General features: G+C 43.2%; 4 protein-coding genes across 8 annotated transcripts; 2 read left to right on the plus strand and 2 right to left on the minus strand.

The window, feature by feature from the left end:
• The first annotated feature begins 670 nt into the window (after positions 1–670).
• Positions 671–7,365, plus strand: LOC4344386 (probable AMP deaminase). The gene is made up of 19 exons (NM_001422872.1): positions 671–1,032; positions 1,531–1,715; positions 2,370–2,559; positions 2,856–3,034; positions 3,129–3,180; positions 3,292–3,419; positions 3,786–3,965; positions 4,075–4,142; positions 4,230–4,372; positions 4,548–4,609; positions 4,740–4,853; positions 5,046–5,186; positions 5,546–5,698; positions 5,839–5,892; positions 5,968–6,078; positions 6,205–6,378; positions 6,466–6,546; positions 6,654–6,752; positions 6,855–7,365. The coding sequence occupies exons 1-19, from the start codon at positions 768–770 to the stop codon at positions 6,921–6,923; spliced, it is 2,448 nt and encodes an 815-aa protein (NP_001409801.1). The 5' UTR covers positions 671–767; the 3' UTR covers positions 6,924–7,365.
• On the minus strand, positions 7,194–11,651 carry LOC4344387 (protein trichome birefringence-like 28). 3 transcript variants are annotated; one of them, XM_066312011.1, is made up of 5 exons: positions 11,464–11,627; positions 10,539–11,339; positions 10,240–10,439; positions 9,973–10,149; positions 7,194–8,115 (listed from the first exon to the last, which is right to left on the minus strand). In XM_066312011.1, the coding sequence occupies exons 2-5, from the start codon at positions 11,325–11,327 to the stop codon at positions 7,755–7,757; spliced, it is 1,527 nt and encodes a 508-aa protein (XP_066168108.1). In that variant the 5' UTR covers positions 11,328–11,339; positions 11,464–11,627; the 3' UTR covers positions 7,194–7,754. The 3 variants fall into 3 exon arrangements, with proteins under 3 accessions (XP_066168108.1, NP_001409802.1, XP_015646518.1); NM_001422873.1 differs by having other exon boundaries at positions 7,713–8,115; positions 10,539–11,651; XM_015791032.3 differs by lacking the exon at positions 7,194–8,115 and adding an exon at positions 8,248–8,614 and having other exon boundaries at positions 10,539–11,629.
• Positions 11,652–14,617: 2,966 nt separating this feature from the next.
• Positions 14,618–17,433, minus strand: LOC107275606 (increased DNA methylation 1). The gene is made up of 5 exons (XM_066312733.1): positions 15,963–17,433; positions 15,548–15,677; positions 15,339–15,425; positions 15,102–15,201; positions 14,618–14,996 (listed from the first exon to the last, which is right to left on the minus strand). Exons 1-5 carry the CDS (start codon positions 17,431–17,433, stop codon positions 14,739–14,741), a joined length of 2,046 nt encoding a protein of 681 aa, XP_066168830.1. The 3' UTR covers positions 14,618–14,738.
• A 243-nt stretch (positions 17,434–17,676) lies between these two features.
• On the plus strand, positions 17,677–26,063 carry LOC4344388 (uncharacterized). Of its 3 annotated transcripts, none has more exons than XM_015790975.3 (24): positions 17,677–17,817; positions 17,923–18,050; positions 18,215–18,299; positions 18,637–18,690; positions 18,938–19,029; positions 19,146–19,249; positions 19,677–19,752; positions 20,097–20,544; positions 20,740–21,075; positions 21,168–21,371; positions 21,461–21,559; positions 21,655–21,727; positions 22,239–22,366; positions 22,480–22,768; positions 22,858–23,081; positions 23,162–23,289; positions 23,919–24,033; positions 24,469–24,524; positions 24,661–24,754; positions 24,832–25,018; positions 25,095–25,175; positions 25,250–25,350; positions 25,433–25,495; positions 25,666–26,063. In XM_015790975.3, the coding sequence occupies exons 1-24, from the start codon at positions 17,785–17,787 to the stop codon at positions 25,771–25,773; spliced, it is 3,306 nt and encodes a 1,101-aa protein (XP_015646461.1). In that variant the 5' UTR covers positions 17,677–17,784; the 3' UTR covers positions 25,774–26,063. The 3 variants fall into 3 exon arrangements, with proteins under 3 accessions (XP_015646461.1, XP_015646462.1, XP_066168645.1); XM_015790976.3 differs by having other exon boundaries at positions 19,680–19,752; XM_066312548.1 differs by lacking the exons at positions 17,677–17,817; positions 18,938–19,029.
• The last annotated feature ends 356 nt before the right edge of the window (positions 26,064–26,419 follow it).

The following is a 26,419-nucleotide window of genomic DNA, read 5'->3' on the forward strand; positions in this document are numbered from 1 at the left end:
CGCATTTCATGTACGCGCTCTCGAGGCTGCAACTCGTGTTCTAATTGGCAAGATGAGTTGATAAGATTATGCATAGTATCTTCCTAGGATTATTCCTTCCAAGTGTCGTATGCCCAGTTGAAGGAGAACATCTGTTTTGGTATGGGGAACCTGCCCTGTCGTTGTCAAGTAGAAAAAACAAATCGATCTGATTCTCAGGTCTGAAACCACGAAACAAAAGCAAAGTTACTCTCCTAATGCCCTATGAAGAAAGGCCATATGTATTAAGAAGCTCAAGTGTCCAATTTGTCTAGCATCGCTTCTTTTCCTGGCTGTACAGCTGCTCAGTGGCTTCCATATCCATAACAAGCATATACTGTAACTAGTATATTTTGTTTTGTCCTGGCTATGCTGATGCTCCTTAAAACGAGGAGTTGGGGTGGTTGATGGCGTGCTTATCTTCCACTTCCATGGATGTCAAATGTGCGTCACTTGCAACATCTTTTGCGCCTTTTTGCAATTTTTTGTTTTTATTTATTTTTTAAAAGGAAAACAGGAGCAAAACGAATGAAAATGGTGAATATACCCCGGAGGAAATATTCGGTGCGCTACTGCCCCACATGTCAGGCGCACACTGATTCGTACTAGTAATAAAAATGGCCCTCACTTCATCACCCATATAAGAACACACAAGAGGAGAAGAGAAGGGAAGAGCCCAAGCAAAAGCAAAAGCCCAGAAAGAAGGAAGGGAAACCCCACGCGGAGGCGGAGAGCGGAGTGGCGGCGGGATGGACTCCACCTACGCCCTCCACCTCGCCGTCGCCACCCTCCTCGGCGCCTCCTTCGCCGCCGCCTCCGCCTACTATATGCACCGCAAGACCCTCGACCAGCTCCTCCGCTTCGCCCGCTCCCTTGACCGCGACCACCGCCGCCGCAACCGCCACCTCCTCGACGCCGACGACGACGATGACGACGACCCTCCCAGAGACCACGATCGCCGCACCACCCTTCCCATCCCACCGGGCCTTCCGCCACTTCACACCGGCCGAGAAGGTACCCCCACCCCCACATTTCCTTCCTTTTTCACTAGTCATATACTGTTCCCTTGTGACTTGTGATCGGAGCGGCGCAACTTACTCATGCGTATCATCTAAGGATTCATTGTATAATGTGCGCGACCATGTGATTACTAGCTCACTAGCTCTTCATTCGCGTGTGGAGGGGTTCATCCATCCCCTCTGATTTACTACTTCCTAGGTGTAGATTATTATTTTTAAAATCATATTCAGGGTTTGTGCATCTGGGGGATTTTTGACCCCCAAAGAAACATCCCTCAAACTGCACCCAACTATCCGCATGTATATCTGTCTTCAATACTTGTAATCATATCTGCGTAGTGAATCTAGTGATGCTTTTTTTTTTCAATGAAACAAAACGGATTTTAATCATGGTGCACTAGTGAGTTGCTTTATGATCACACACCTTTGCACTGATTTTCTAATTTGTAAGTAATTCTGCATGATGCTAATATTGAGCCCTTTTACATATCAGGAAAGCCAATTATCTCACCAGCTTCCACCAAAAGAGTTGGACCTTTGGTTAGACCTACTACACCAAGATCCCCTGTTCCTACTGTCAGTGCATTTGAAACTATTGAAGATTCAGATGACGATGATGAGAATATTGCCCCAGATGCCAAAAACAATGCCGTTTCCTTGCTCACAAATGGAACTATTGTAAGTCCTAAGATGCATATGCTTATTTTGCCAAGCTATAGCACTACTTTTATTTTTCTGGGTGAATTGCATCTCAATGGCATGAATAAAATATCTGGAAATTTGTAATCTACGTTGTTGTTTTAACTAAATGGAAATTTGGCCCTATTCAATGCAATCCTAGGAGGTTAGCCTCCTTGTATTTTGACATGTTAGCTTATCTGATTATGTTGCAAGAATAATCAGGTAAAGATTCTCATGTTAAGTTTCAAGGCAATGTAAACAGAATAATTCCTATGCATATTTTTTTGTTGTATTGCAATTATCGTGCATATTTTGTTGCGAGAAAATTAAAGTCATCTTGAACTGGCCATGCAAATCGCAATGTTCACTGATGCACTTATTCACAGATACAATTTCCTCGCTATTTTTTTATTGTCCCCTGCTCCATGTATTTCTTTGTTACATTTTTGCCTATGGGGCTGTTTGCTTTGATGCCTAAATCAACCCTACCAAATTTGGGCAATGTTTGGGTTGTTACCTTGCCTATTTGGTAGGGTTTGTTTTGGCAACAAAGTGAACAGCCCCATGATGTTCTTTTTCAGTGGTAACTCTCTACATGCAAATGTATGTTTTCTTGTATTTAATGTACTAAGATTATTCTTCTTATCTCAGGGATCAGATCCCCTTCCGGGTAAAGCAAGTCAGAATGGGGACACAAAACCAGTACCATCAACAAACATGATTAGATCTCAAAGTGCAACAGGCAGTCTGCATGGGGCCCAGCACAATCCAGTTGCAGCTGATATTCTTCGAAAGGAACCTGAACATGAGACTTTCAGTAGGATCAATATAACAGCTGTTGGTATGGTCCACTTTTCCCGTGCCTTATATTAAATCAATTCTATTTTAAGTCCAATTAATATTGTTTTTACTACTCAAACTCTAGCCATGACCCTGAACATGGTGTTCTCAGAAAAAAAAAATGTTCACACCATTAGAATTGTCCCTTTTGGTATCAGTTAGAAATTAGAATGCATTTTATTTTATGGATTATCTACGTGATAGCGATGATTTATGTTGCTGAAAATGAAACCTGCTATTACTATTATTATTCACTTACGTGTTGCAACACTTGCACCTGTTTTTTTTTGGTTGCAGAGACTCCATCTCCTGATGAAATTGAAGCATACAAGGTTCTTCAGAAATGTCTTGAGCTACGAGAGAAGTACATGTTTAGAGAAGAAGTTGCTCCATGGGAGAAGGAAATCATAACTGATCCTAGTACTCCAAAACCTAATCCTAACCCTTTCTATTACGAGCAGCAGACTAAAACTGAAGTGAGTGTGTTTCCCTATATTTTCTGCATATTAACGATACAACACGTTTTCCTGCTCTGCTTTCTGTACTCTAATTTTGTTTTCCTTCCTTCAGCATCATTTTGAAATGGTTGATGGTGTTATTCATGTATACCCCAATAAAGACGGTGAGTAACAAATTATTCTTTCTCTTTTAGTTTACGACTACTCATATTTTGTCGAAGTTTTTTCTTTTCATGTTCGTCGTCACTTATTTTTGTCTTCCTCTGTTGCTGCAGCTAAAGAAAGAATCTATCCTGTTGCTGATGCTACTACCTTTTTTACTGATATGCACTATATCCTTCGTGTGTTGGCTGCTGGGGATATTCGAACTGTATGTTATAAACGTTTAAATCTTCTAGAACAGGTAATTCTTTTAAAGTGGTTCTTTCAATGCTTGTATTTGCTGTATGTGTTTGAGCCTAGCAACAAGATATGTGAAATCTTGCAATGGCAGCAAAAGGTGGTACAGTACTCCAGGCTACATGCAATGTTAATATATAATCTCAAGCATATAGCATACAAAAGAATCCCTGATGTGGCCAAGATTTTTTTGTGCATCTAACATTTGTAGGCTAGTAGTGTTTGCTGGCATATATTGAATGTGCTCCAGACTGGACTGTCAAGTTAACTTGATTCATAAATCTCACTGAACACATCGGAATGGGCCATGGCTAGGTTTCTTTTCAATTATGTACATTTACTATCGTTTTCACTCTTGTGGATTTTTCAGAAATTCAATCTTCATTTGATGGTCAATGCCGATAGAGAACTACTTGCTCAGAAAGCTGCACCCCATCGGGACTTCTACAATGTCAGGAAGGTTGATACTCATGTTCATCACTCTGCATGCATGAATCAGAAGCATCTGTTGAGATTTATCAAGTCCAAGTTGAGGAAAGAACCTGACGAGGTGCACCTATTTTCTTTTCATCAATCCCTGTGGTTTTTTTTCTCATGTGGAATATGAAGGTTCTTTGTCTGCTCTCTACTTAAAAATTTCAAAAATTGCATTTGTGCAGGTTGTGATTTTTAGAGATGGTACCTATTTGACTCTTAAGGAGGTTTTTGAGAGTTTGGACTTGACTGGGTAACTGAAATTCTTTATGTGATGGTTCTGTCATGTATCTTTTGATTAAGATATTTTTTAACTAACCTGCTTTTGCCACTCTGCCAGTTATGACCTCAATGTTGATCTCTTAGATGTGCATGCCGATAAAAGTACATTCCATCGCTTTGACAAGTTCAATTTGAAGTATAATCCTTGTGGCCAATCCCGGCTGAGGGAGATCTTTCTTAAACAGGACAACCTTATTCAAGGTGCACCTTTTGTTTTGTCTTGTTTCCTACGTATTTCAGTAATCGATGCCATTCTCGTTTTGTTATATTTTCTTTCAGTTGTCGAGAACTGTTACTCATGTTCTATGTTGACCTTATTCTCAGCATACCCTGTATATGTACAATTCTTTAAAATGTTGTATTGTCTTCTTAATAGGCCGATTTCTTGCTGAATTGACAAAAGAAGTATTTTCTGATCTTGAAGCAAGTAAATATCAGGTACTTCTTTCTTTCTTTACCAATCTCATATTTGTGATTCTTTAAGGTGGTGTTGTTCGCTATTTGTCATGTAACACATTGTTTACATATTGCTCTGTCTAATTATTCCTACTCTCATAATCTTCACCAGATGGCTGAGTATAGAATATCTATCTATGGGAGAAAGAAAAGTGAGTGGGATCAGATGGCAAGCTGGATAGTGAATAATGAATTGTACAGCGAGAATGTTGTTTGGTTAATTCAGGTTATGACACTCTCTGTTGATGTCGTCGTCTGCTTCTAGTCATAATTTTATCTGAGTTTTTTTTCTAAACATTCAGTAATCAATTCTTAAACTTTGTAAACCAAACAAACTAGTATACTCTGTGCAGGTAACTATTTTATTTTTATTTTGCCAGAGTAGATTTACTGAAACATTGTTTAATTTTATCTGCAGATTCCTCGGATATACAATGTATACAGGGAGATGGGAACAATCAATTCTTTCCAGAACCTCCTTGACAATATTTTTCTGCCTCTTTTTGAAGTAACTGTTGATCCTGCTTCACATCCTCAGCTCCATGTTTTCTTGCAACAGGTCAGTGGAACTATTTACGCAGATGCGCACTGCAGTGCTAATATAGTACTCAATTGAATGGAGTTAAAAAATGTATTAATTAGAAAATATATGATATTTGAACAGTGGTATGTGAGTCTTACAAAGATTGACCTCTTTTAGCTGTCCTATCTAGTGGAAATAGAGGGAATAACATTGATAAGTTACAAGGCTTGCTGCAGCACCTAAAGCAATGCTCAGTAGGATACTTTCCTCTAACATAAGGGCACCTCTAATCTCCTCCCATTAGTAACTTTATGCATTACTATGCCTAGTGTATGCCTTGTTATGTTGTGGAGCGGAGCAGTCATCACCATCAATTTTGCTGCTGTTTTCTTCAGGTCGTTGGGCTGGATTTAGTGGATGATGAAAGCAAACCAGAGAGACGCCCAACAAAACACATGCCTACACCTGAGCAATGGACTAATGTTTTCAATCCAGCATATGCATATTATGTGTACTATTGTTATGCTAACTTGTACACGCTGAACAAGGTATCATTCATTTGTCCCCAGATCTCTGCCTGTTCTTCTCCTTCAAATTCTAGTTTTCAGATTAGCTTCTCTCTCAACATTTATGATGTCCTATCCCCTATTGGGGCTCTCTTGGTTGACTTGAGATTTTTGTGATGTAGCTTCGTGAGTCCAAGGGTATGACAACAATCAAACTTCGTCCACACTGTGGGGAGGTATATGCTAATGCACATATTTGAGTATTCATAGATTTACCCCGGAAAAGTTGCATTGATGATTCTTGTCTTCAGGCTGGAGATATTGATCATCTTGCTGCAGCATTTCTTACTTCTCATAATATTGCTCACGGGGTTAATTTAAAGAAGTCCCCTGTCCTCCAGTATCTGTATTACCTAGCTCAGGTAACTAGTATTTTGTGTTCATTCCTCATCATTTTTTTAGCGCAACAGCTATCAATTGAACACCTATCAATTTTGTTTTCTCGGATCTTTGAATAAACTAACCATCTTTTGTTTGCCTATAATTAGATTGGTCTTGCCATGTCTCCTTTGAGCAACAACTCATTGTTTATTGATTATCACCGAAACCCTTTCCCAACATTTTTCCTAAGAGGCCTTAACGTTTCTCTATCAACCGATGACCCTTTGCAAATTCACCTGACAAAAGAACCTTTGGTTGAAGAATATAGCATCGCTGCTTCGGTAACTATCTCCTTCACTCTAGCTCTTTGGATATGTTTAGATTCCACTTAGATCTGCTTAATTTGGATTGCCTGTCATTCTTGGCAGCTGTGGAAGCTAAGTTCATGCGACCTATGTGAAATTGCTAGGAATTCTGTGTACCAGTCTGGTTTCTCTCATAGGCTCAAGGTATAGATTGCTATTGTTCATTTAGCAATTTTGATTTTGTTTTCATATTTTTCTCTCTGCCTATTTTTTTTCTCCTTGTTTTGATAAGACATTTTGCTCTTGTATAGTCACACTGGATTGGGAGAAACTACTACAAAAGAGGTCATGATGGCAATGACATTCACCAGACAAATGTTCCTCACATCAGGATTGAATTCCGACACACTGTATGTACTTCGTACTAGCTTCTCTGCCTGGAGTCTGATCTCTTCCCGTACTTGTCAGCACGTTTGTTTCTGTTGGTAATTGCGTTTGTTACTGGCCCGCAGATTTGGAAAGAAGAAATGGAGCTAATACATCTGAGGAATGTTGATATACCGGAAGAAATTGATAGGTGAAGACCTGGCAAGAATTTTGCAAACCCTGAAGTTACTTGGTTGTTGATGATGGTCCTGGAAGGCACCCCATCTTCCTACCATAAACTTTCCAGGTACAACCAAGACCGTGCGGTTTCTACTTGCTTGCGGAAGGGAGGAGAAAGGGATCTAGGATGATTCTACTTTTCGATGAATCTCCGTAGCGTGTTGCGTTCCCTAGTAGTAGGATTTTGATAAAAGAAATTATGTTAGGACTGAGGCCGTACCATAAAATAAGAAAGATTTGAGTCATGGAATACTGGAAGTTTAAACATACGCATGCATCGGGGGTCATATAGTCCAAAATAACAATGGAAAATTGATAAACCCCAACTAGCCAAGGGTCTAGTGAGGTTGCACATGTGCTGTAAGCTATTACTAGTACACGCGTACATTTATACATGTGATGCCGTTCGATACACTACCTATTTTGTTTTGGTCGAACTGTACGACGACATGCTGGTCCATCTCAATGACAGCTGATAGCCTGAGGCATACTATGCATGTAGAGCTGATGGCTGAGCAATCACAACTTCACAAGGGGAAGGAAGTGTGATGACGGTCACGTTAGTCGTTAGTACAAACTTGGACACGGGTGTCCTTGTCCTCTTTGGCACGTTCGTTCTTTCGGCATGGCAGACACCAAAGGCGACAAGAGGCCGTTTGATGTACACTCTTGTGTTTCGTCTTTGTTTGTTTCCGATTCTAATCCCTCCCTTTTTTTTCTGATTATACAAAAAGAACTACTCACAGATTGCATAGCAGCAAGGGAGAATAAATGAGATGAGATTAGTTGCAGGAAGGAAGGAAGGGCTAGGCGGCATGGGCGACGATGTGGGCGTAGAGGAAGTGGTTCCAGGTGTCGGGGAGGCCAGGGAGGCACCAGTGGATGCAGTCGGCGTAGGTGCGAGGGTCGGCCTGCTGCTCCGGGGTCAGCAGCTTGCCCTGCCGCAGCGTGTGCACCGACGTGTGCGCGTCCTTGCGAAGCTCCGACAGCGCCGTGATGTCCACGAATCGCACGCCCACCCGCCGCATCGACCGCAGCACACCGCGCGCCACCCCGTGCAGCCTCCAGTCCGTCCCGATGTCCAGCCCCCCTGATGTCCGGTTCACGATCGGCTGCGTCTCCATCGCGCACTTCACCGCCCCCGCCGATCCCCCCCAAGCCTCCGGCCTGTACATCCGATATTTCACTTATTAGATCACACAAATTCAGAGCTGGCCACCATATGGACCAACAAACAGTAAGCACTCCACTGCACAGTAGATACGACTCGACTAGCCAAATCCCACTCGCATATGGATCTGCCTGTCACCCACTTTACTTTAACTCACTTTCACCAAAGCCACTAGTGAGTGACTCAGTGCTGTAGCACTGGAGTGGAGCATCTTAGCAAAATAATGGTCAGATTCTGTCAGGCAACACTGTGCTGCTATACATGATACTACTGATCTGTAGATGCGACAACCAACCTTAGCCGCCCTTGAGCTGATATTGCCAGCCTAAAACAATCTGATTACGGCCACCGTTGCTCGATCCGGAGCTGCAAAACACGCCTGGTTGGCTTTGCTTGCCTTTTTGCTTTCATGTGATGCGGTGAGCTAATAATGCCTTTCTACTGCTTAATTTGCATTGTCGACTCCTTAATTATTGCTACAAGTGCCCATCAAAGCTGAAAGCAGCCCATGCCAACCGAAAGAGAAAAGGGGTATGTTATGTATGATCATAACCGTAGTAAAACCTTACTCAGAAGAAAAATAAAAACAGAGGGGGAAAAAGGACACGAGCTAAGCTACGAGCAGGGTTGCAGCTTTGTGTGGTTTGTTTATTACTAGTGGTGAATCTCCTAACAAATGCTTGTTTAGCTGTCTAGGATCGGAGGGAAGACACGTAATTAAACCATATGCATAACTGTAGTAAAACCTTTACTCGGAAGAAAGAAACAGAGCAAAAGACGAGGAGTGCGACCGACCTTTGTTCCAGCTTTAGTGGTTAGTTATACTACTAACTCTCCTCTTAACAAACAGCTAGGCTGAGTAGCTGTTTAGAACGTGGCTCCATTGGTTGATTCATGAGTGAGGAAAGCGACAAACAGGTGATTGCGAAATGTTTGGGACCATATGGGGACGTAAGCATGCACGCATCAACATCACTAGTGATAGTACTAAAGTTGCTACTATTACTAATCAAGAGTATTTTGCTCACATTAATTCTACGCATGCAGAAAGATTCTTCGGTTCACCAGTCCGTCTCTAAAGCTCAGATCGATCCAGTGATGAGGCTCTTGGTACATTTGGATTGTTCCACTTGCGTATCCGAAAGAGAAACATCATGAATTGATATTTTGCAGTAAGGGAGCGAGCTATGGTTTGCAAATGGCATGAAGTGGTCCATGTTAGATTGCAGCAGTGCCCTTTTCCTCTTTCCCTTGAACTCCAGCAAAACAGGTCATGGAAACGAGAATGAATTTTTCCCATGTTGCCATGTGCCGCAGTAGAATCTTAATTTCAATGGCAAATAATTATTAAAGTAAATAAATTATGCAGAGTAGATTAAGATTTTCCTCATTCCGAAGCTTCTTGGTCTGCATTACTATATCACCAACCTAAGCACGTGTCGTCGCCCATGGAAGAGGCAGAATAAAGAAACAGTATGTATGACTAGTCAATTCTCTTCATCGGGAAGGCAAAGCCCTGATCGAGCTGAGCTGACAAACGTTTGTTTGTAGGTAAAAGTTGTGTTGATGTGGGCGTGTGTCGCTGTCCTAAAACTTGGTCCGTTGCTTTCGCTCTCGCGCAGTAAGCAAGCAGTAGTCGTATCAAACTTGTACTAGTAGTAGTGCTCCAGGTTAGGGGGTCAGAAATTACTACCCAACAAGAAAGGGAGTTGTTCGTTACCCCGTGACGGTAGCAACCAAGAAGAAATTAAGACTAATGTTGGGTATTGGTATTGGCGAGGACGGATGGTGCAACGGAAAAGAAAGGAAAGGAAAGAGGTGGTGGTGAGAGCAGAGAAGAGAGAAAAACTTACATGAAGTGGTTGGGAGACATGGCCATGAAGAAGACATGGGTTTTGTTGGGGTCGATACGCCTGTCCACCCACTTGGCCCACGTCTTTAGCACCTCCCTGTAGGCGATCGCTCGGTCTACCAGCGCGTACCGGCTGCTCCACCCCCCGCTGCCCGCAAACGGAGCACCTCTGCTTTTCCTGCAACCACAATTCGATTCCCTTAACTTTGAATGCAATGCGCGCGAATATATATTAGTACTTGGTAGTAGTAGTCCAGGAGTAACTTACAGCACTTTGATCTGGAAGTTGTTGAGCCACCAGATGTAGGTATTGAAGACGAGGTAGTGGACGCCCTTCCAGTTGGCGGCGTGCTTTGCGATGGAGCGCCACGCGATGACCCTGTCACGTACGCTGTGCACCTGCGGGTCGTCCGAGTTGGACTGTACCAGGAACGGCGCCCAGTAGAACTCCACCGTCGCGTTGTACTCCTGTTTAGTATCATGTAGTACTTGCAATCATGAGCGAGTGAGTGGCATTAATCCACCCATGGCGTAAAATTAAGGAATCGAAACAAGGAAGGGAATTACGTGCGCTCGGAAGACGTTGAGCGATCCGTTGTTGACGAACTTGGTGAGCGTCTTTTGGCCATAGGGAATTGCTGACTGGACGAGGCATACCATGGACTCCCACTGGTTGCGGTTGAGCGAGTCACCGACGAACATCATCCGCTTGTTCCGCAGCCGCTCCAGCAGCGCCCTGGCGTCGAAGCTTGGGAGGTCGCACCCCTCCGGCTGCCACCGCCACCGCTGGTACGAGTCGTCCCGCCGGCCGTTGCGCATGCACGTCACCTGCTCCGTCAGGAACCCGCACTCCGACTCCCTGTACAGCGGCGCCTCCCTCCCCGCCGCGTCGTACACCCACCGCCCCTTGTATAGCTCGCACCCTCTCAGATTCTTCTCCTCCTGCTGCTGCTGCTGCTCAAATTGAATCTCCACGCCGCTGCTGCTTGTGCTGTTACCCCCCAACTCCAAGTCCAAGTCGGAGGACATGGGGATGTTGATGAGGCGGAGGTGTTGGTCGGATGAAGACGTGTTGGTGTTGGTGCGCGGGGGAGGGGCAGGGGCGTGGCGGGAGAGGAGGATGGAGTTGACCTTTTGGTGCGCGGCCTCCTGCAGGAGGCGGAGGTCGGGGTCGGGGGACGCGTGGGGTGGCATCATGTTGCCGTGGTCGTTGATGTAGAGGAAGGTGGCGACGACGAGGAGGGAGAGCAGGGCGCCGGCGAAGGAGAGAGGCCCGGGCGTCCTGCGCGGGGAAGGCTGCTTGGCGGCCACCGGCGCCGCCGCAGGCGGTGGCTTCCGCCGCTGCTGCATCTGCATCTGCCCCTGCCCCTGAATCGGAAGGAGGTGACAAGGAGGAGGAGGAGGATTCAGATCGCCAACGAGCCAGCGCTGATGGAATTCGGTTTGCTTAATTACTACAGGAAGGAAGGAAGAGGGGAGAGGAGGAACAAGCCTAGGAAGGCTGCTTCCAAGAAGAAGAAGGATGGATGGTTTGAATCTTCTCTGCGCTTCGCTTGGCTTGGTTGGGTTTAATTTGTCGTGGTGAGCAAGAGCGAGAAGCCGGCCACGGTCAGCGGCAGCGCCCATTCCATTCTTCTTCTTCTTCATGTATTGTATGTACCCATGTGTAGTGCTTGTGCCCCCCAAATCCCCACTCTTCTCTCGTTTTCATTTTTCCTTATTTAAATCCAATTAGTAGTTGTACGGAGTACGTATAAGTATATTAATTAACGGCCGACCGGACCGACACCTTCCATCATCTACTGTACCTCTACATAGTTACTACTCGTACTAGCAGTACGTCGTATTGCCGCTCGCCCCGGTTAAGTCTCTGTTTGAGAGAAAGAGAAAGGACAGATACCAGCAAGATACGCAAAATAAGATAAGGTATTAGCGTATGATTAATTGAGTATTAACTATTTTTAAATTACAAATAGATTAATATAATTTTTAAAGCAATTTTTAAATATAAAATTATTGTAAAAAACACACTGTTTAGCAGTTCGGGAATGTGCACACGGAGAACGAGAGGAATCTCCTCTTTCTTACTATGGCTCAAACGAAATCAACGGATTCTAGCGGAGTATTCCCTCCCGTCTAAGTAATGTGTTTCGAGATTTGTTTTTTATAGACGGAGGGAGCATTAGTAGTTTCTTAGGCCTGTTTTAGTTGGGGAATTTTTTTGGGTTTGGTTGTCACATCGGATATACAGACACACATTTAAAGTATTAAACGTAGTCTAAAAACAAAACAAATTATAGATTCCGCCAGGAAACTGCGAGACGAATTTATTAAGCCTAATTAATCTGTCATTAGCAAATATTTACTGTAACACAACATTGTCAAATCATGGCGCAATTAGGCTTGAAAGATTCGTCTCGCAATTTACACGTAATCTGTATAATTAGTTTTTTCTCTACACTTAATACTTTATGTATATGTAAAATATTCGATGTGACGGCGTGAAAATTCTTGTTTTGGAACTAAATAGGCCCTTAATCACTGCCTTGTTCCACACACAAAATGAGAAAAATCACTGTTACGGTAGTAAATAGCAATGCACGCGTGCATCATGATGACAGGAAAACATAAGCAAAGCACTTAATCCACTGCACCTGCAATGCAGTGCAGTGCTATGCAAAGTACAACTACCAAGCCTGGATCACAGGATCAGTAAGAGGCAGCACTCGAGTGACATCATAAACTCTCCAGTTACCGTGCGTGCACTTCACTTTCTAGTGATGATAATGACTATAAATACTTGATTAGCATTTGTCGATGTTGGATGTCGCAATTCTGTTATTTGCATGGTATGAGAATTGTTGGTACTAGGATATACGTGAGACTGAGATAAAAGAGACGGAGACGACGAGGATTTTTATATAGGTTCAGGTCCCTGAATTGTCAGGTAATAACCCTACATCCTGTTGACCAAAGCCGGTCGTTGATCTTATTTACCATATCACACCAGTACAATATTTGGGGTAGTCTATCTAACTGTTGTCGACATGGCGGTCTGAAGGTATGACTCGTAGTCGACAACAGGGTAGTCTTCCTTCTCGAATCCGTGCCCGATGAGATCAGAGACAACGCAATGTCTCTCCTATTAGTATCCGGAGACACCGTAGGGAACTAGCCGTGCCTATCTCTAAAGTCGATATCCGGCGTCTTGTCTTGGCGTATGTTGGCTTGTATGTTGATATTCTGTCTTGATCTATTGCTATGAAGATTGTGGTGGGTGTTTCCCCTCTTTTCCTAAGGGGTCTTATATTTATACCCATAGGTGTCCCTTTGTTCAAGTAGAACTAGAGAAACCAATATGGATACAATCCGAGTAGTACTTGTCGTTTCCATGTAGAACTCTGGTTATCCTTCCTTATGCGGAACTACTTCTATATCCGAAGGTTGTTTCCGTATAGGATATGGTATGTGGTGGGTCCTACCGAGATTTAGTCAACTACTATTAGATATGTGGTATCTGTAACCCTGACAGCATTGCCATTACAGAACCAGCACAACTACTACCTGGGTCGATGATCAGTATGAATAAAATATATATTGACTGATGAGTGGACAATGATGCGTATGTAGTGCAGTATAGTATCTGGGATATTGAAGAAGTCGTTGACTGAATAAATTAAATTATTATGCGACTACTCCACTGGAGTATTCCGTTGGGCTTCCTGGGATACCAAACAATAAATGGGCCACAGAGATGTTGCTGTTTTGCTCGTCTCATGTGAGATATGTAAACGACTAGGCCTTCACATATTCATCCGGAATAAGCGTACAAACTACGAATAAAAATTAAAAATATATGTTTTTTCCTAACTTTTTATAATTATATACGTGCTTTTGAAAGATTTATAAAAATATACGCATACTGCGGTATGGACATGCGCGACCGATTTGTCGGCGCGGCTTGCCTGCGCGGGACCGCCGGTCCTGCGGCTTGGCTGCGCGCGACCGCGCGGTCCCGCAGGCCGCCGCCGCGCCACCGCGCGGTTCCGCTGCACGGCAGCGCGCGACCGAATCCAGGAACAGAGCGCACGCACTGCACGCACTGCATATATACCCTGCATGCACTGCATATATACGTGCGCATGTAATCGAATATGTGCAGAATCTGTGCAGATTTCAGTTGGCTGTAACGGGTCGCGCATGTCCCTGCTGTGGAACCGCGAGGTGGCGCAGCGCCGGCCTGCGGGACAGCGCGGTCGCGCGCAGCCAAGCCGCGGGACCGACGGTCCCGCGCATCCGCTCCGCGCCAACGAATTGGTCCCGCACGTTCATACCGCGGTACACATATATTTTAATAATTCTTTCGAAAACACGTATATAATTGTAAAAAGTTAGGAAAAATGTATATTTTCAATTTTTATTCTACAAACTACACCAGATGTGTGCTTCAAAAAAAAAACTACACCAAATGTGTGATGCTACTAAAATAAGTTCACTCTTATATATGGATCTGAATATAGCATTCATCCAGATTCATATACAAAAGTAAACTTATTATGTGAAGGTTGGAGTAATAATAATAACTAGCAATACAAAACAGGCAACACGAAAATGGACTGATTAGTACAGTAGTATAATGTACACACAGTACATGCAGCGCAGGAGCACTGCCTCACCCTCTTTCCTCCCTTCCTTGATGCAGCCAATACAACAATACAAGGCAAAACATGGAATGGTCGAGCAGGAAGAGACACGCATCAGCTCAGCTTACAATGGTATTGGACTTGGAATTCTTCCTGCTGGGGTCGTCGTTGTGTGCCCAAGTTGAGGTTGAGGTTGAGGTTGAGGAGGTAGCTGCTTGTGGCACATGATGGTTCCCTGGAAGCGGAGGATGGCATGGTGTGCTACATCCTGCCTGTCAGCCTGCCCCATCTCTCTGAACCCAAATGATGGTCCCGTCCATGTCGCCACCATCTCCGGCACCGCCGGCAGCACAAGCCTCTCCACCCCCATCTCACCAAGCAACTGCATACGCATGCATCATCGAATATATGCATGTAAGATTAATAACGATAGATCGATTAATAACTCGATGATTGATCATTAAGCTAGCTAGTAGAGAGTACGTACCTTTTGTATCTCATCCATGAGAAGGCGGCACATCCCTTGCCGACGACGCGCGAATCTAGTCCCTACCAGCGGCACTTCTGCAACTTCCTCTCCATACACTCTGCACATATATACGACGCAAACAAACAGCTTATTGTTAATTCCTAGTACCTGATCGACTATAGTTGAGATTTGATCATACATGGAAGCCAGCCAGGAACGCAGATGGATACACACACACATTATATTATTACTTACCTCAGTGTAGCCACGGCTATAAGCTCGCCGGCTTTCTCCAGTCCTACCACGTAAAACCCCCGGAAATCTAGCCGTCTCAGCTCCGATCTGCATCCATATATAGAGTAGCCAACAATTAATTGACCCATTGATAATCAATTGACTTTTTTTCTTTTTGCAGTTAAACAGTTGGAGCTTTATTAGAGCTTAATTATATATTGCGGGCGTACTCTGTGTTGAAGACGATGTCGGCAGTGAGGTCGGTCTGCGTGCGAGGCTCGATGAGGGTGACGAAACACTCGCGGAGCACATCCAAGGCCATGCACAGCTTGGCGTGCTCCTCCTCCTCTCCGTCTCTCGCTGCACCGCGTCTCAACACCACCAATGACAAGCCCGAAGCAACTGAACGACAAGGGGCTTGGACGACAGCGAGCTCCTCGAGGCGCAGGTATATCTTTGAGCAGGCCTCACTGCACAACCATGGCCCCTCTCCATCCGCCTCTGGATACCACAACCCATTGTCTCTCTCTCGCATGCACCCAACATGATCTGAGATCAACTCATCCATTTGAAAATTCTCCATCAATCATCAGCAGCTAACTAAAAATGCAAAATGATGATTTAGTGAGTGATCGAGTGACTTACACTCTCGTCGGCACTGCTCGCAGGAGATGACCATCCTGTCGCTGCTGAATCCTTGGGTGGTGGTGGTAGCTGGTGGATCGTCCAAGTCGCTGGAGCCGCAGATGGCGCAGGTGCAGGCCGGGCAGAACCAGTCGCCCTGCGGAGTGGACTCCAAACCCACGCAGGCATGGTGGAACATGGACGGACAGCGGTCGCACATGAGCAGCTCGCCGCAGTCGTGGCACACGGAGCACACGTAGTCGTCGTCCTCCTCCCATTTCCGCTTCACCCTTGCACCACGCCACACATACGGCAAATACTTCTTCTTCTTCTTCTTCCTGCCGGAGCCCGCCTCGTCGTCCGCCATCATCAGCTGCACCAGGCACTGCGACAGTGACCTGCCGTCACCCACAAACATGCGCGCCCAAGGCTGCCGTGACGAGGAAGAGGCGACATCGCCGTCGCCGTGCACCGCGAACTCGGCCACCGTGTACTCTGCTACCCTCCTCTTGTTGTTGTTGTTGATGCAGCCGCCGCACATGCATTTCACCATGCCGTCTCCGGTGATGAGCCCTCGCTTCGTGGTGTAGATGAGCTGGTCCCTCGGCGCCAGGATCTTCTTGTCGATCAGCAATGACAGCAGCGTCCTCGCGCGCGCCGTCGTCAGCGCATTCCCCTCCTCGTTTCTTGGCTGTGGACGCAGAACGCGCGCCTGCTGCAGGCTCGCCTTCTTCTTCTTGTTCTTCTTGCTAGAAGTGGCAGTCTTGCAGGCAGCGGGTGGCGCTGGTCTCTTGTTGTTGTTGTTGCTGCATGAAGCCATTGTCGTCGACGGCGTGTGGTGAAGAAGGTAGGCCTTGCAGGCGGTGATGAGGGAGATGTGGGAGCGGCCACGAGGCTCTGTGTAGCGCAGCTCCTCGCGGCCGTTGTACTTGACCTTCATGGAGAATGTCCATCCCGACGACCTGAGCTGATCCTTAGCCTTGATCCGAAGCTCCTTGGCCATGGACCTCTGCTCCTCATCATTTCCCTGCCCGCGGTCGCGCCTGGCATTCTGCTCCTCCATGAAGGCAACGTACCCCGCGATGGCATCATCTTCTTGTTGTTCTTGGTATTGGTCGTCATCAGATTCCTCAAGAAGAAGAGGGGTATCTCCGCAACCGCAAGAATCAGATTGAGATTGGGATTGGGATTGGGTAGGATGGTGGTGGAGGTGGATGGTCTGGATGAGGCGGCGGAGGGAGTAGTAGGACTTGGTTCCGGCGGGGGAGACGTAGCGGAGCCTGGGCGCAAGGCCAGGGGGCTTGGGCTTGGAGGCGATGGTCCATCCGAGCGCGAGGAGGTGGTTCTTGATCTTGGTCCGGAGCTCGTCGTCCTGGCGGCGGAGGAGGGAGAGCAAGGACGCGCGGTGGTCGGAGAGGAGCAGGCTATGCAGCTCCGGCGAGAAATTGGGGCCGAGGGTGGTCACCGGCTGCCAATCCATATGCTCGACCATGATTCTTCTTCTTGTTGTTCCGCGGCGGCAGAGGAGGAGGAGCGCGAGAGATTTGTTCGCGGCCGCCGGGTTTGTTGGGTGTTGAAGTTGGAATCGGTTACGAATCAATCCTCTCGGAAACCAAAGATCGATTTCATCGAGGCCGAGGGCGCGGGCCGGATGTTTTTTGGGCTTTCTTTTTATTGGGCCGATCACGGCCCGTTCCACCCGCCTCTTCTCTTCTCCGTCCCCACACAAGAGAGAGAAGAAAGGGAGTTGGGAGAAGAAGCGGTCAGTCTGCTGCTTGCCTGTCAGTCGTCGCCGTCGCCGTCGCCGGCAAGTTAATCCATCTCTGCTCTGCTCTCCGATGAGATGAAGCGCCTCCTCCACAAGGCTCTTCATCAGGTGCTACCTCGCTCCGATCCAACAGCCAACAGCTGCGCTTTGCTTGCTTTGGATTCTCAATTAATATTAATTTCTTCCTCCTCTTTATTTGCTGTTTTGCTGCAGGGAGAGGGAGGAACTCATGTAGATGTGGCACAGATGGACGCGCAGATCGCCCTTCACTACGGCATCCCGTACACCGCATCGCTCCTCGCCTTTGACCCCGTCCAGCGCCTCCTCGCCCTCGCCACACTGTCCGTTCCTCTTCTTCTGCCTTCTCATACTCAACCTTCATTCATGGATTCAGTCCTCGACTAGACTTTTTTTTTTATTACTGCTCTCCTTGTTAAAGTTATTTCTTCTTCGCTATAAATCTATATATGCTGATCATAGCCTTTTTCTCTACCTCAAATTGCAGGGACGGTAGGATTAAAATCTTTGGAGGCGATAACATCGAGGGCCTCCTTATATCACCCAACAGTCTCCCATACAAGTTTTTGCAGGTTTGCCCATGCATATCTCTCAACTAACAGCTCTGCCAAATCAAATGTGCCCACGCTTTTTCTTCTTTCAACAGCGGAATTTTAGGATTTTTTTCTTCTTTTTGGAACTACCAGGACAGCAAAGCTCTGCGGAATTTTTGGATAACTGTTTTTTTTTTCTTGTGCTTGCATGCTGCAGCCTTTTTCTTAAATTTTGTGGCCGTGCTCTGCCCTTTTAGTCTTCATTCTACTTCATGTCTGCTACTTACTATGTTAAACTAACTGTCTGCATTGATTCATAACTACTTGTTCCTGTTGCAATTGCCAAAGAACAAACTAATACATTTCTCTTTTGCAGTTTATACAGAACCAGGGGTTTCTGATTGCCATCTCTAATGAGAATGAAATCCAGGTAGTGCCGTGAGCAATTCACATATAATTCTTTTGCTCAAATTAATTCTTCTTATATAATACATGTGTGCTGTTGTTTCACTTAATAAGGATGTCAATTGTTGCCTAACTCTTCAAGTTTGCAAGCATCCTATCTGTTTTTGTTTAGTTATGCTTACTTGAATCATATATTGTTACTCTATCCTCATTTCACAAGAATGTTGCCAGTGCTAGGGACTGTTTGCATATAATACATGTGTATCTTGTAGGTATGGAATCTTGAGTTCAGACAACTATTTTATTCTTCGAAGTGGGACATCAATATAACTGCTTTTGCAGTTGTAGAGGGGACATTTCTGATGTGAGCTATATATATGGAAACTTGTCTTCCCCACCGCTTTAGTTTATTAGGCCAGTGTACCTGTTGGAGTAGTTTGTAGCCTTTTCTTGTATGCTAAATCCTTTTGCTGCATTCAGGTACCTTGGAGATGAGAATGGCCTGCTTTCGGTACTGAAGTATGACGTTGATGATGGGAAACTTCAAAAGATGCCCTACAATGTTCCGATACATTCCTTAGCTGGTATGCAATTGTCCCTTTTGTGTCTTTGTCAATAAGTGTTTGTGTTAATTTTACACCATCATATATAGATGGCTTAGCTGTTATACAATTTGCTTCTATTGGTAACTATGCACAAAACTCTAATCCTGAGCAAACAAGATCATAATATATTACACTAAAGTTTGAACCTTCCATAGAAATATTTGACCTTGGGCCCACCTGTGTAAATAAATAATCTTATTTACTGCGAGCACAGGCATTTTTGTTCATGCTTTCTTGCAATTTTGCGTTGTTCTTCATCTGGATTACCAGAAGCACTTGTTATCTGCATAGTATGCCCAATTGAGTTCACCGATTAGCTGGTCCAAATCATTTACTGACACCTTTTCAGTGAATCGTCTTAACATAGTTTGCACTTATTGACATTTTTGGTTTAATTTCTTCACAGAAGCAGCTTGCGTTTCCTTAGAGGATCCTCAATCTATTGTTGGAATACTGCCGCAGCCTGATACCTTTGGGACCAGGTAAGGTCTTCTTATGGTCAATACTCAACCACATCTGGTTAGTGTCATTTCCTTTTTGTTAACAAACATCAAGATAGTATGAATTAGGTATAAGAAATAACCTCACTTCTCTTTTTGACTTTTTATTACTTGTTAGCATGAAAACATTTCAGGAATGACAAATTACAGAACCATATGTTCTGAAAAAAAGTGCCAAGTAAAAAACACACACACACACACATTTGAAGCAGATAGTTTGAAATATGCACTGTAGCTTTATTTCATTCCTTTACTCCCATGCGAGGCTGGATCAATTCATTTTGCCAATCTGGAATACATAAAATAAACTGTTTTAAATGTTTCAGGGTGCTGATTGCATATGAGAAAGGACTATTAGTTCTTTGGGATGTATCAGAGGATCGTGCTATTTCGGTTAGAGGCTATGGTGATTTGCACATGAAGAATCAAATCACAGGTGCACAGAGGGATGCTGGTGAAGATGAAGACAATAATATCAGCGCAGAAGAAGAGAGAGAAATTTGCTCCCTTTGTTGGGCATCGCAAGGAGGTTCAACTGTTGCTGTTGGTTATATAACTGGAGACATTCTTCTGTGGGATATGACTGCAAGATCCTCTAAACAAGACAATAGAAGTGATGAACCATCTAATGTTGTTAAACTTCAGCTGGCTTCTGGTAGTCGTAGGCTTCCTGTTATTGTATTACACTGGTCTTCTCGTTCTGCTGATTCTAACAAAGGAGGGCATCTCTTTGTATATGGTGGTGATGATATGGGTTCCGAGGAAGTTCTGACGGTTTGTCCCTTGTTTCGTTTTCCTTTGTTCCTGTTGTTCTTTTTCTCCCTGCTATTTTATAGGCATGGATGTGCGCAATTTATTTATCCTCAAGTGAACTCAAATGTAGTTTATTTTTGGATCCTTTGCCTGCTACTTTAATTTTTAAAACAATTTTCTTGCATTTAAAAAACCAGACCTTGTATTTTCTTGCAGGTTCTAAGCCTGGAATCAACTACTGGATTAGAGTCAACAAGATGTATGTCACGAATGGATCTCAGACTTGATGGGTCCTTTGCTGATATGATTTTAATTTCAGATAGCGGGTTTCCGTATAAAAGCCGAACATCTGCAGTTTTCATTTTGACAAATCCTGGGCAATTGAATTTTTATGATGGTGGTGCTCTATTTTCTGTTCCAAAATCAGAAGAGGGAAAAGCTCAGATTGAAGCACAAAAATTTCCAGTCACAGTTCCAACAACTGATCCCAACATAACAGTCACTAATCTTTATTCACTAAATGGAAGGGAATCTCAAAGTATTCCACTTAAGGTACAATTATGCATTTATTTTGGATACTTTAACCTAATAAGACTTCATCGTGTGGCTTTTATTAGATCACATCTGTACGGCTTTTTCTGTAGAAATTTGTTGTTAAGCAAAATGCCGCACCTTTCATGCAACGGAACATGAAATGGCGTTTGACTGGTGGAGTTCCTAGTGAAATGTCAATGAACGAGAATTACACCGTGGAAAGAATATACATTGCAGGGTATCAAGATAGTTCTGTGAGAATATGGGATGCAACCTTTCCAGTTCTGACGCCAATGTTTGTCTTGGATGGAAAGGTCAGTTGTGCTGTGTTATTGCTTGTGTTGTTCCCTGTTGACAAATAACTAACATGTTAACTCATGCAAGTTATTACTATTTACCACAGGTGGTTGGTGTAAATATGGATGGAGAAAATTCCGCTGTATCATCACTTGCTTTTTGCTCATTAAACATGACATTGGCTGTTGGCACAACAAGTGGTCTGGTTAGATCAGATCTTTATTTTACAGATCAGTCCAATTGGTTGGTTATTGAATGCTGACAGTATATTCAAATTCAGTATCTCTTATGTTATTGTAGGTTCGCATCTATAAGCTTCGTGAACACACTGGAGGTTCAAGCTTTCATTTTGTGAGTGAATCTAAGCAGGAAGGTATACATTTCATAGAAGTCCTATTTGCATGTGTTTCTTTTTTCTTGTGCGTGATCATCTCTTCCATATGCACATACTGCTGCCAGATTTTTACCAAGATAAGTTTATGCTAATTGTCCTTTATTTTTCAAAACACATAAAAAACACGTCTACCTCATAAGATAGTCTGTCAAGCAGAGGTCATACCATGCTTCTTTTGCAAATGAGAAGCGTATGGTGGACAAGAGATCCTAGCTTTAGTCAGTCTGAATGCTTTTTTTAAAATAAATAAATAAATAGAATACTGATCATGATTAAAAAAAACTTCCGCCTTGTGCATTAGCAGTCATGCCTTAAATTGATCGAACCTATTCATGTTGATTTTTGCTGTGGTTCAAATATTTGTACTTGTGCTTAAAATGGTAGGCAGGTCTGTAGTATGTCTGCTTGGAATCACTATAGTTTTTTCCCCTGTGAATGTGTGATCCATTTCATCTTCCTTAACGAGTGTCTCATGTGATTTTTCTCACAGTTCATGTTGTTCAACATGGGAGAGGATTTCATTGTCATGTTGCCTTTCTGGCCTCAAATTCCCCTGTGAGGTCTCTCAGATTTACAGCTTCGGGGGAGGTCCTTGCAGTGGGATATCAAAACGGTCAGGTATAATCTACTACTTATTTTGTAATACATTTTGTCTCAAAGATTTAAACCTTGTGTTGATCAGCTGTTACTATTAACTAATAATTATTGTTTTCTGGCTTGTTTTCTGAAAGCTGGCAAGTTTTGATGCCAATCAACTTTCAATTATGTTCACTGTGGACTGTGCATCAGGAACAAATTCTCCTGTTGTTTCATTGAGCAATTACAATGTGGTTACATCTGCCGCAAAGGCAAACGAGCAACAAAAGGAGAGTCTTCAAAGTGCAAAGTCCCCTGCAAATGTTCTACTTTCCTTGACTAAGGATGGACATTTTACTGTACATGACAGCATGAATGGTCTGACAATAAATTCATGTGTGTTAGATCAGAAGCAGCTATCTGCAATTTCCATGTATGTCATAGGCAAGTGATTACTATTCAATTCTTTAAGGTGGTGGTCGCCTTCTTTCTCCTTTAAATCAATACATAACTTTCTTAAGTTTTGGATTTAGATGGAACGTCAGAGGAGGAACAGAACCAATTATCAGAAGACAAATTCCCAAGTCAAGGTCATATTGCAAAAGAGGAAAGTGTTCTGGACAAAAAACAAACACACACAGTTGATAAGAGCCAGAAAAATACTCGGCAACCTTCGCACAGTGGTGGTTCAGATTCATTTCTTTTGGTTTGCTGTGAGGACCTGGTTCTTTTATTTTCTCTGCCATCGCTGATTCAGGTTCATACTTGGTTATATCAACTGTTTTATTGAAATTGCAAACTTCCATAGCTTACCTGTGATGCTCTTTTCAACATCAGGGAAGTAACAAGCCTCTACATAGGATCAAACTTGCGAAGCACTGCTGCTGGTCAGCAGTTCTCACAAATATAGATGGTAAAGCTTGTGGATTTATATTAGTTTATCAAACGGGCGCAATAGAACTGAGGTAACTCTGACTTTTGCCGATTTCCCTGTTCTTTTTTCACACCATATACAGGATCTTAGTTTGTTTTTATGACAATTTTTGGCATGCTGAATTTTATGAAGATTTTTGATATTTTGACTTTTTAGTATAATTTTAATAGTATATGGATAAACTTATAGTGTGTATGATCAATGTATTGTTGGAGAGAATGTGCCTTTCTCTTTATACTAGAGCGCATTCCTCAAGTCAGGAAACATGACTAACTACAGCTTTGATTGTCCACCTCAAATACTACAAGTAAAATCTGAGAATTGTAGTGTAGGTAAGAAAGGAGAAATGTTAGTATAGATCTCATGGGAATATGGTTTAGTTATATGAAAGGAAAGAGAGTCATAAATTATTGTTTTAAATCTAGACCATATTCTTAAGTTTTAATCTGGAAAGTTCTGTAAGTCCTTAATTGGGAGGTCCAATCCTGGCTGTCCCAGCCCAATCCTCACCAAGACCAGTTCATTTTCGTTGTTGGTATTGGGCCCTCCCATACTATGCCTGAGTGATGTGATCTTCACTGCGAGCATGTATGCATACATCAATGCAAGAGCCTGGTAATTTTTGTTGAAAAATAATTATCTTACTTTTATCATGAGCAGATCTCTGCCAGAGCTGGCTATTCTTGCTGAAAGCTCCTTAATGTCGTTATCAAGGTGGAGTTACAAGGCAGGCATGGAGAAATCTATGAGCTCCGCAAATGGACAGATTGCTCTGGTAAATCGTTTTGCTTTGAGCTGTAAATTGGTCCTAAGGGTTCGGTTGGTTTATGCCAAATAATACATTGAACTTTGGTGTCACATATCGCCAGATGTTTGTTGATTCCTTTTTTCTGTTGTTTCTGGAACGTTTATATTTGAGCGCATGCTCACCGTGCCAACTGGCAAGAACAGTTGAAGTTGACTTTCGCTAGTAAAAGTCACCTCTAATCAATTCCATCTTTAATAGGAAACTCAAGATTTAATTTAGAATCTCCAGGTCCATCTACCTATTACAATGTTACATAGTGTGGCCACAGTACATGCGAATGTAACTAATGCATTAGCGCACAATACACCTTTTTTTCACAATCCACTAATCATCCTTGATCCAGTGGGAAATGTTCGGGGAAGAAATCCATCATTTTTTATTCTGATCTTCCCTCTGCCACAGGTAAACGGGTCTGAACTTGCAATCATCTCTCTTATAGCCTCAGAGAATGCCTTCAGGTACTTGGCTTTTCTGGCATGTCTTCTGTGTAGTTTTTTTTTCCTGTTTCAGTTCGATCTGCTATTTAGGTTAAGAAGCATAGTCCCGACATATGACCATGCACTGATATTTTGGCATTCACAATTATCATTTTAGGCTTCCAGAGTCAATGCCATGCCTTCATGACAAAGTACTTGCAGCAGCTGCTGAAGCAGCTATTAATGCCTCAATGGACCAGAAAAGAAACCAGGTTTGGCCTTGTTAGATCTTCTATGTATCATCATCACCTGTGTACAATTTGGCATGACAATGAAAATTCATCTGTAGACTCCAGCAGGAGGAATTCTTGGTGGCATCATTAAAGGATTGAAAGGCAAAGAAGAAAATGCAAAACAGAAAGGAAGTTTAAGTGCACAAACCATGAGCGAACAGTTGGAATCGATTTTCTTGAAAGAATCACTTGTTGAACCATCAATACCCGATCCTGACGACCCCATAGAAGAACTGTCAATAGGTCATCTTCCTCCCTGTCTATCTGAAAGCATTTGCCCTTAAGTACTGCCTATTTATTTGAAAGCATTTGAATGCAGACGACATAGATATCGATGATGAAATTCCACTAGCACCCCCACCAGCATCATCTACATCTCATGTGAATAAAAAAACAACAGGTCAGTTGGGCATATAGTTGTTTGACTTTTTAAGAGGTACACTTGTCGTCAACTATGCACGTTTATGTTTGCAGCTGAGGAGGAGAGAGCAAAGCTATTTGAAGGATCAAGCAATGTTGAAATGCCAAGAATGAGAACTCACCAAGAAATTCTCACCAAATATAAGTTTGGCGGGGTAATTCCATTTCAAAACTGTGGTTCTAATCATGGTTCCTATGTGTGTACCTAAGCTAACCCAAATCTATATCTCATTGCAGGATGCGGCGGCGGCGGCTGCTCATGCAAAAGATAAGCTCATGCAGCGACAGGAGAAACTAGAGGTGAGAGAGTACATTTCAATACTTTGTGCTTTGCACCTTTTCCATTGGTGTCACCCCTAGCCTAGACCTTCATATACGTTAGGCACCGATATTTGAAGTTGTGGTTTTTATGGAGTATATTAAGAAAACGTTGATGAATACTACTAACTAGCTCATCATTGGTTTACCAGAGAATAAGCCAACGAACCGCGGAGCTTGAGAGTGGAGCAGAGAATTTTGCTTCCCTGGCCCAGGAGCTTGCGAAATCAATGGAGAACAAGAAATGGTGGAAGCTATAATTAACGTTGTTGTGTTTGTATATGCTGCGTCCTACACAAATCAAGTAGGTCCAATCCAGGCATGACATTTACATGTACTGATTGCTGATTGCCATTGATTCATATTCATTGTGTGCCATCTGGTGGTGTTGTGTATAATATTAGTAGGAGGGGAGCCTTGGGGAAATATGTAGCGCAAACTTTATATGTAAGACAAACTGTCTGATTATGAAGTGAATGTGAGAGATTTGTCCATGTCATCACGAGTAAAAGTTTTATTTGTGGTGATGTGGATAAATCTTATACGTCAATTTGTTTTATCATTTTTAGGTATGCACTACATATATATATATATATATATATATATATATATATATATATATATATATATATATATATATATATATATATATATATATATATATATATATATATATATATATATATATATATATATATATATATAATTCGTTTGTGGTACATATTTCTCCGAGCTTGTCGCGGTGGTCGTTTATACACACGTTAGCTTTAGGGTCATGTTGTACTACACGAGAATGTAATGTTTCTCTCTCTCTTTTTTTTTTGAAAGAAAGAAAGATAGTAATATGTTGTATTACAGCAGAATGTAATGATATACTAGTATGTAGGAAGAGTGGAAGGTAGTTTT

The sequence above is a fragment of the Oryza sativa genome, chromosome 7 (assembly GCF_034140825.1).
Source record: "Oryza sativa Japonica Group chromosome 7, ASM3414082v1".
NCBI lineage: Eukaryota > Viridiplantae > Streptophyta > Magnoliopsida > Poales > Poaceae > Oryza > Oryza sativa.

What these genes read in the sequence shown, in the direction of transcription:
- LOC4344386 (NM_001422872.1), top strand. Translation starts at nt 768, where the DNA reads ATGGACTCCACCTACGCCCTCCACCTCGCCGTCGCCACCCTCCTCGGC. An exon ending in TTGAAGCAAGTAAATATCAG is followed by an intron (nt 4,610 to 4,739) that starts GTACTTCTTTCT and finishes AATCTTCACCAG; the next exon opens with ATGGCTGAGTATAGAATATC. An exon ending in TCCATGTTTTCTTGCAACAG is followed by an intron (nt 5,187 to 5,545) that starts GTCAGTGGAACT and finishes TGTTTTCTTCAG; the next exon opens with GTCGTTGGGCTGGATTTAGT.
- LOC4344387 (NM_001422873.1), bottom strand. Translation starts at nt 11,618, where the DNA reads ATGAAGAAGAAGAAGAATGGAATGGGCGCTGCCGCTGACCGTGGCCGG. An exon ending in TCAACGTCTTCCGAGCGCAC is followed by an intron (nt 10,440 to 10,538) that starts GTAATTCCCTTC and finishes GATACTAAACAG; the next exon opens with GAGTACAACGCGACGGTGGA. An exon ending in ATGTCTCCCAACCACTTCAT is followed by an intron (nt 8,116 to 9,972) that starts GTAAGTTTTTCT and finishes TCGGATGTACAG; the next exon opens with GCCGGAGGCTTGGGGGGGAT.
- LOC107275606 (XM_066312733.1), bottom strand. Translation starts at nt 17,433, where the DNA reads ATGGTCGAGCATATGGATTGGCAGCCGGTGACCACCCTCGGCCCCAAT. An exon ending in CGAGCAGTGCCGACGAGAGT is followed by an intron (nt 15,678 to 15,962) that starts GTAAGTCACTCG and finishes GACGCGGTGCAG; the next exon opens with CGAGAGACGGAGAGGAGGAG. An exon ending in GACATCGTCTTCAACACAGA is followed by an intron (nt 15,426 to 15,547) that starts GTACGCCCGCAA and finishes ATATGGATGCAG; the next exon opens with ATCGGAGCTGAGACGGCTAG.
- LOC4344388 (XM_015790975.3), top strand. Translation starts at nt 17,785, where the DNA reads ATGAAGCGCCTCCTCCACAAGGCTCTTCATCAG. An exon ending in CTCTGCCATCGCTGATTCAG is followed by an intron (nt 23,082 to 23,161) that starts GTTCATACTTGG and finishes TTTCAACATCAG; the next exon opens with GGAAGTAACAAGCCTCTACA. An exon ending in CCAAATATAAGTTTGGCGGG is followed by an intron (nt 25,351 to 25,432) that starts GTAATTCCATTT and finishes ATCTCATTGCAG; the next exon opens with GATGCGGCGGCGGCGGCTGC.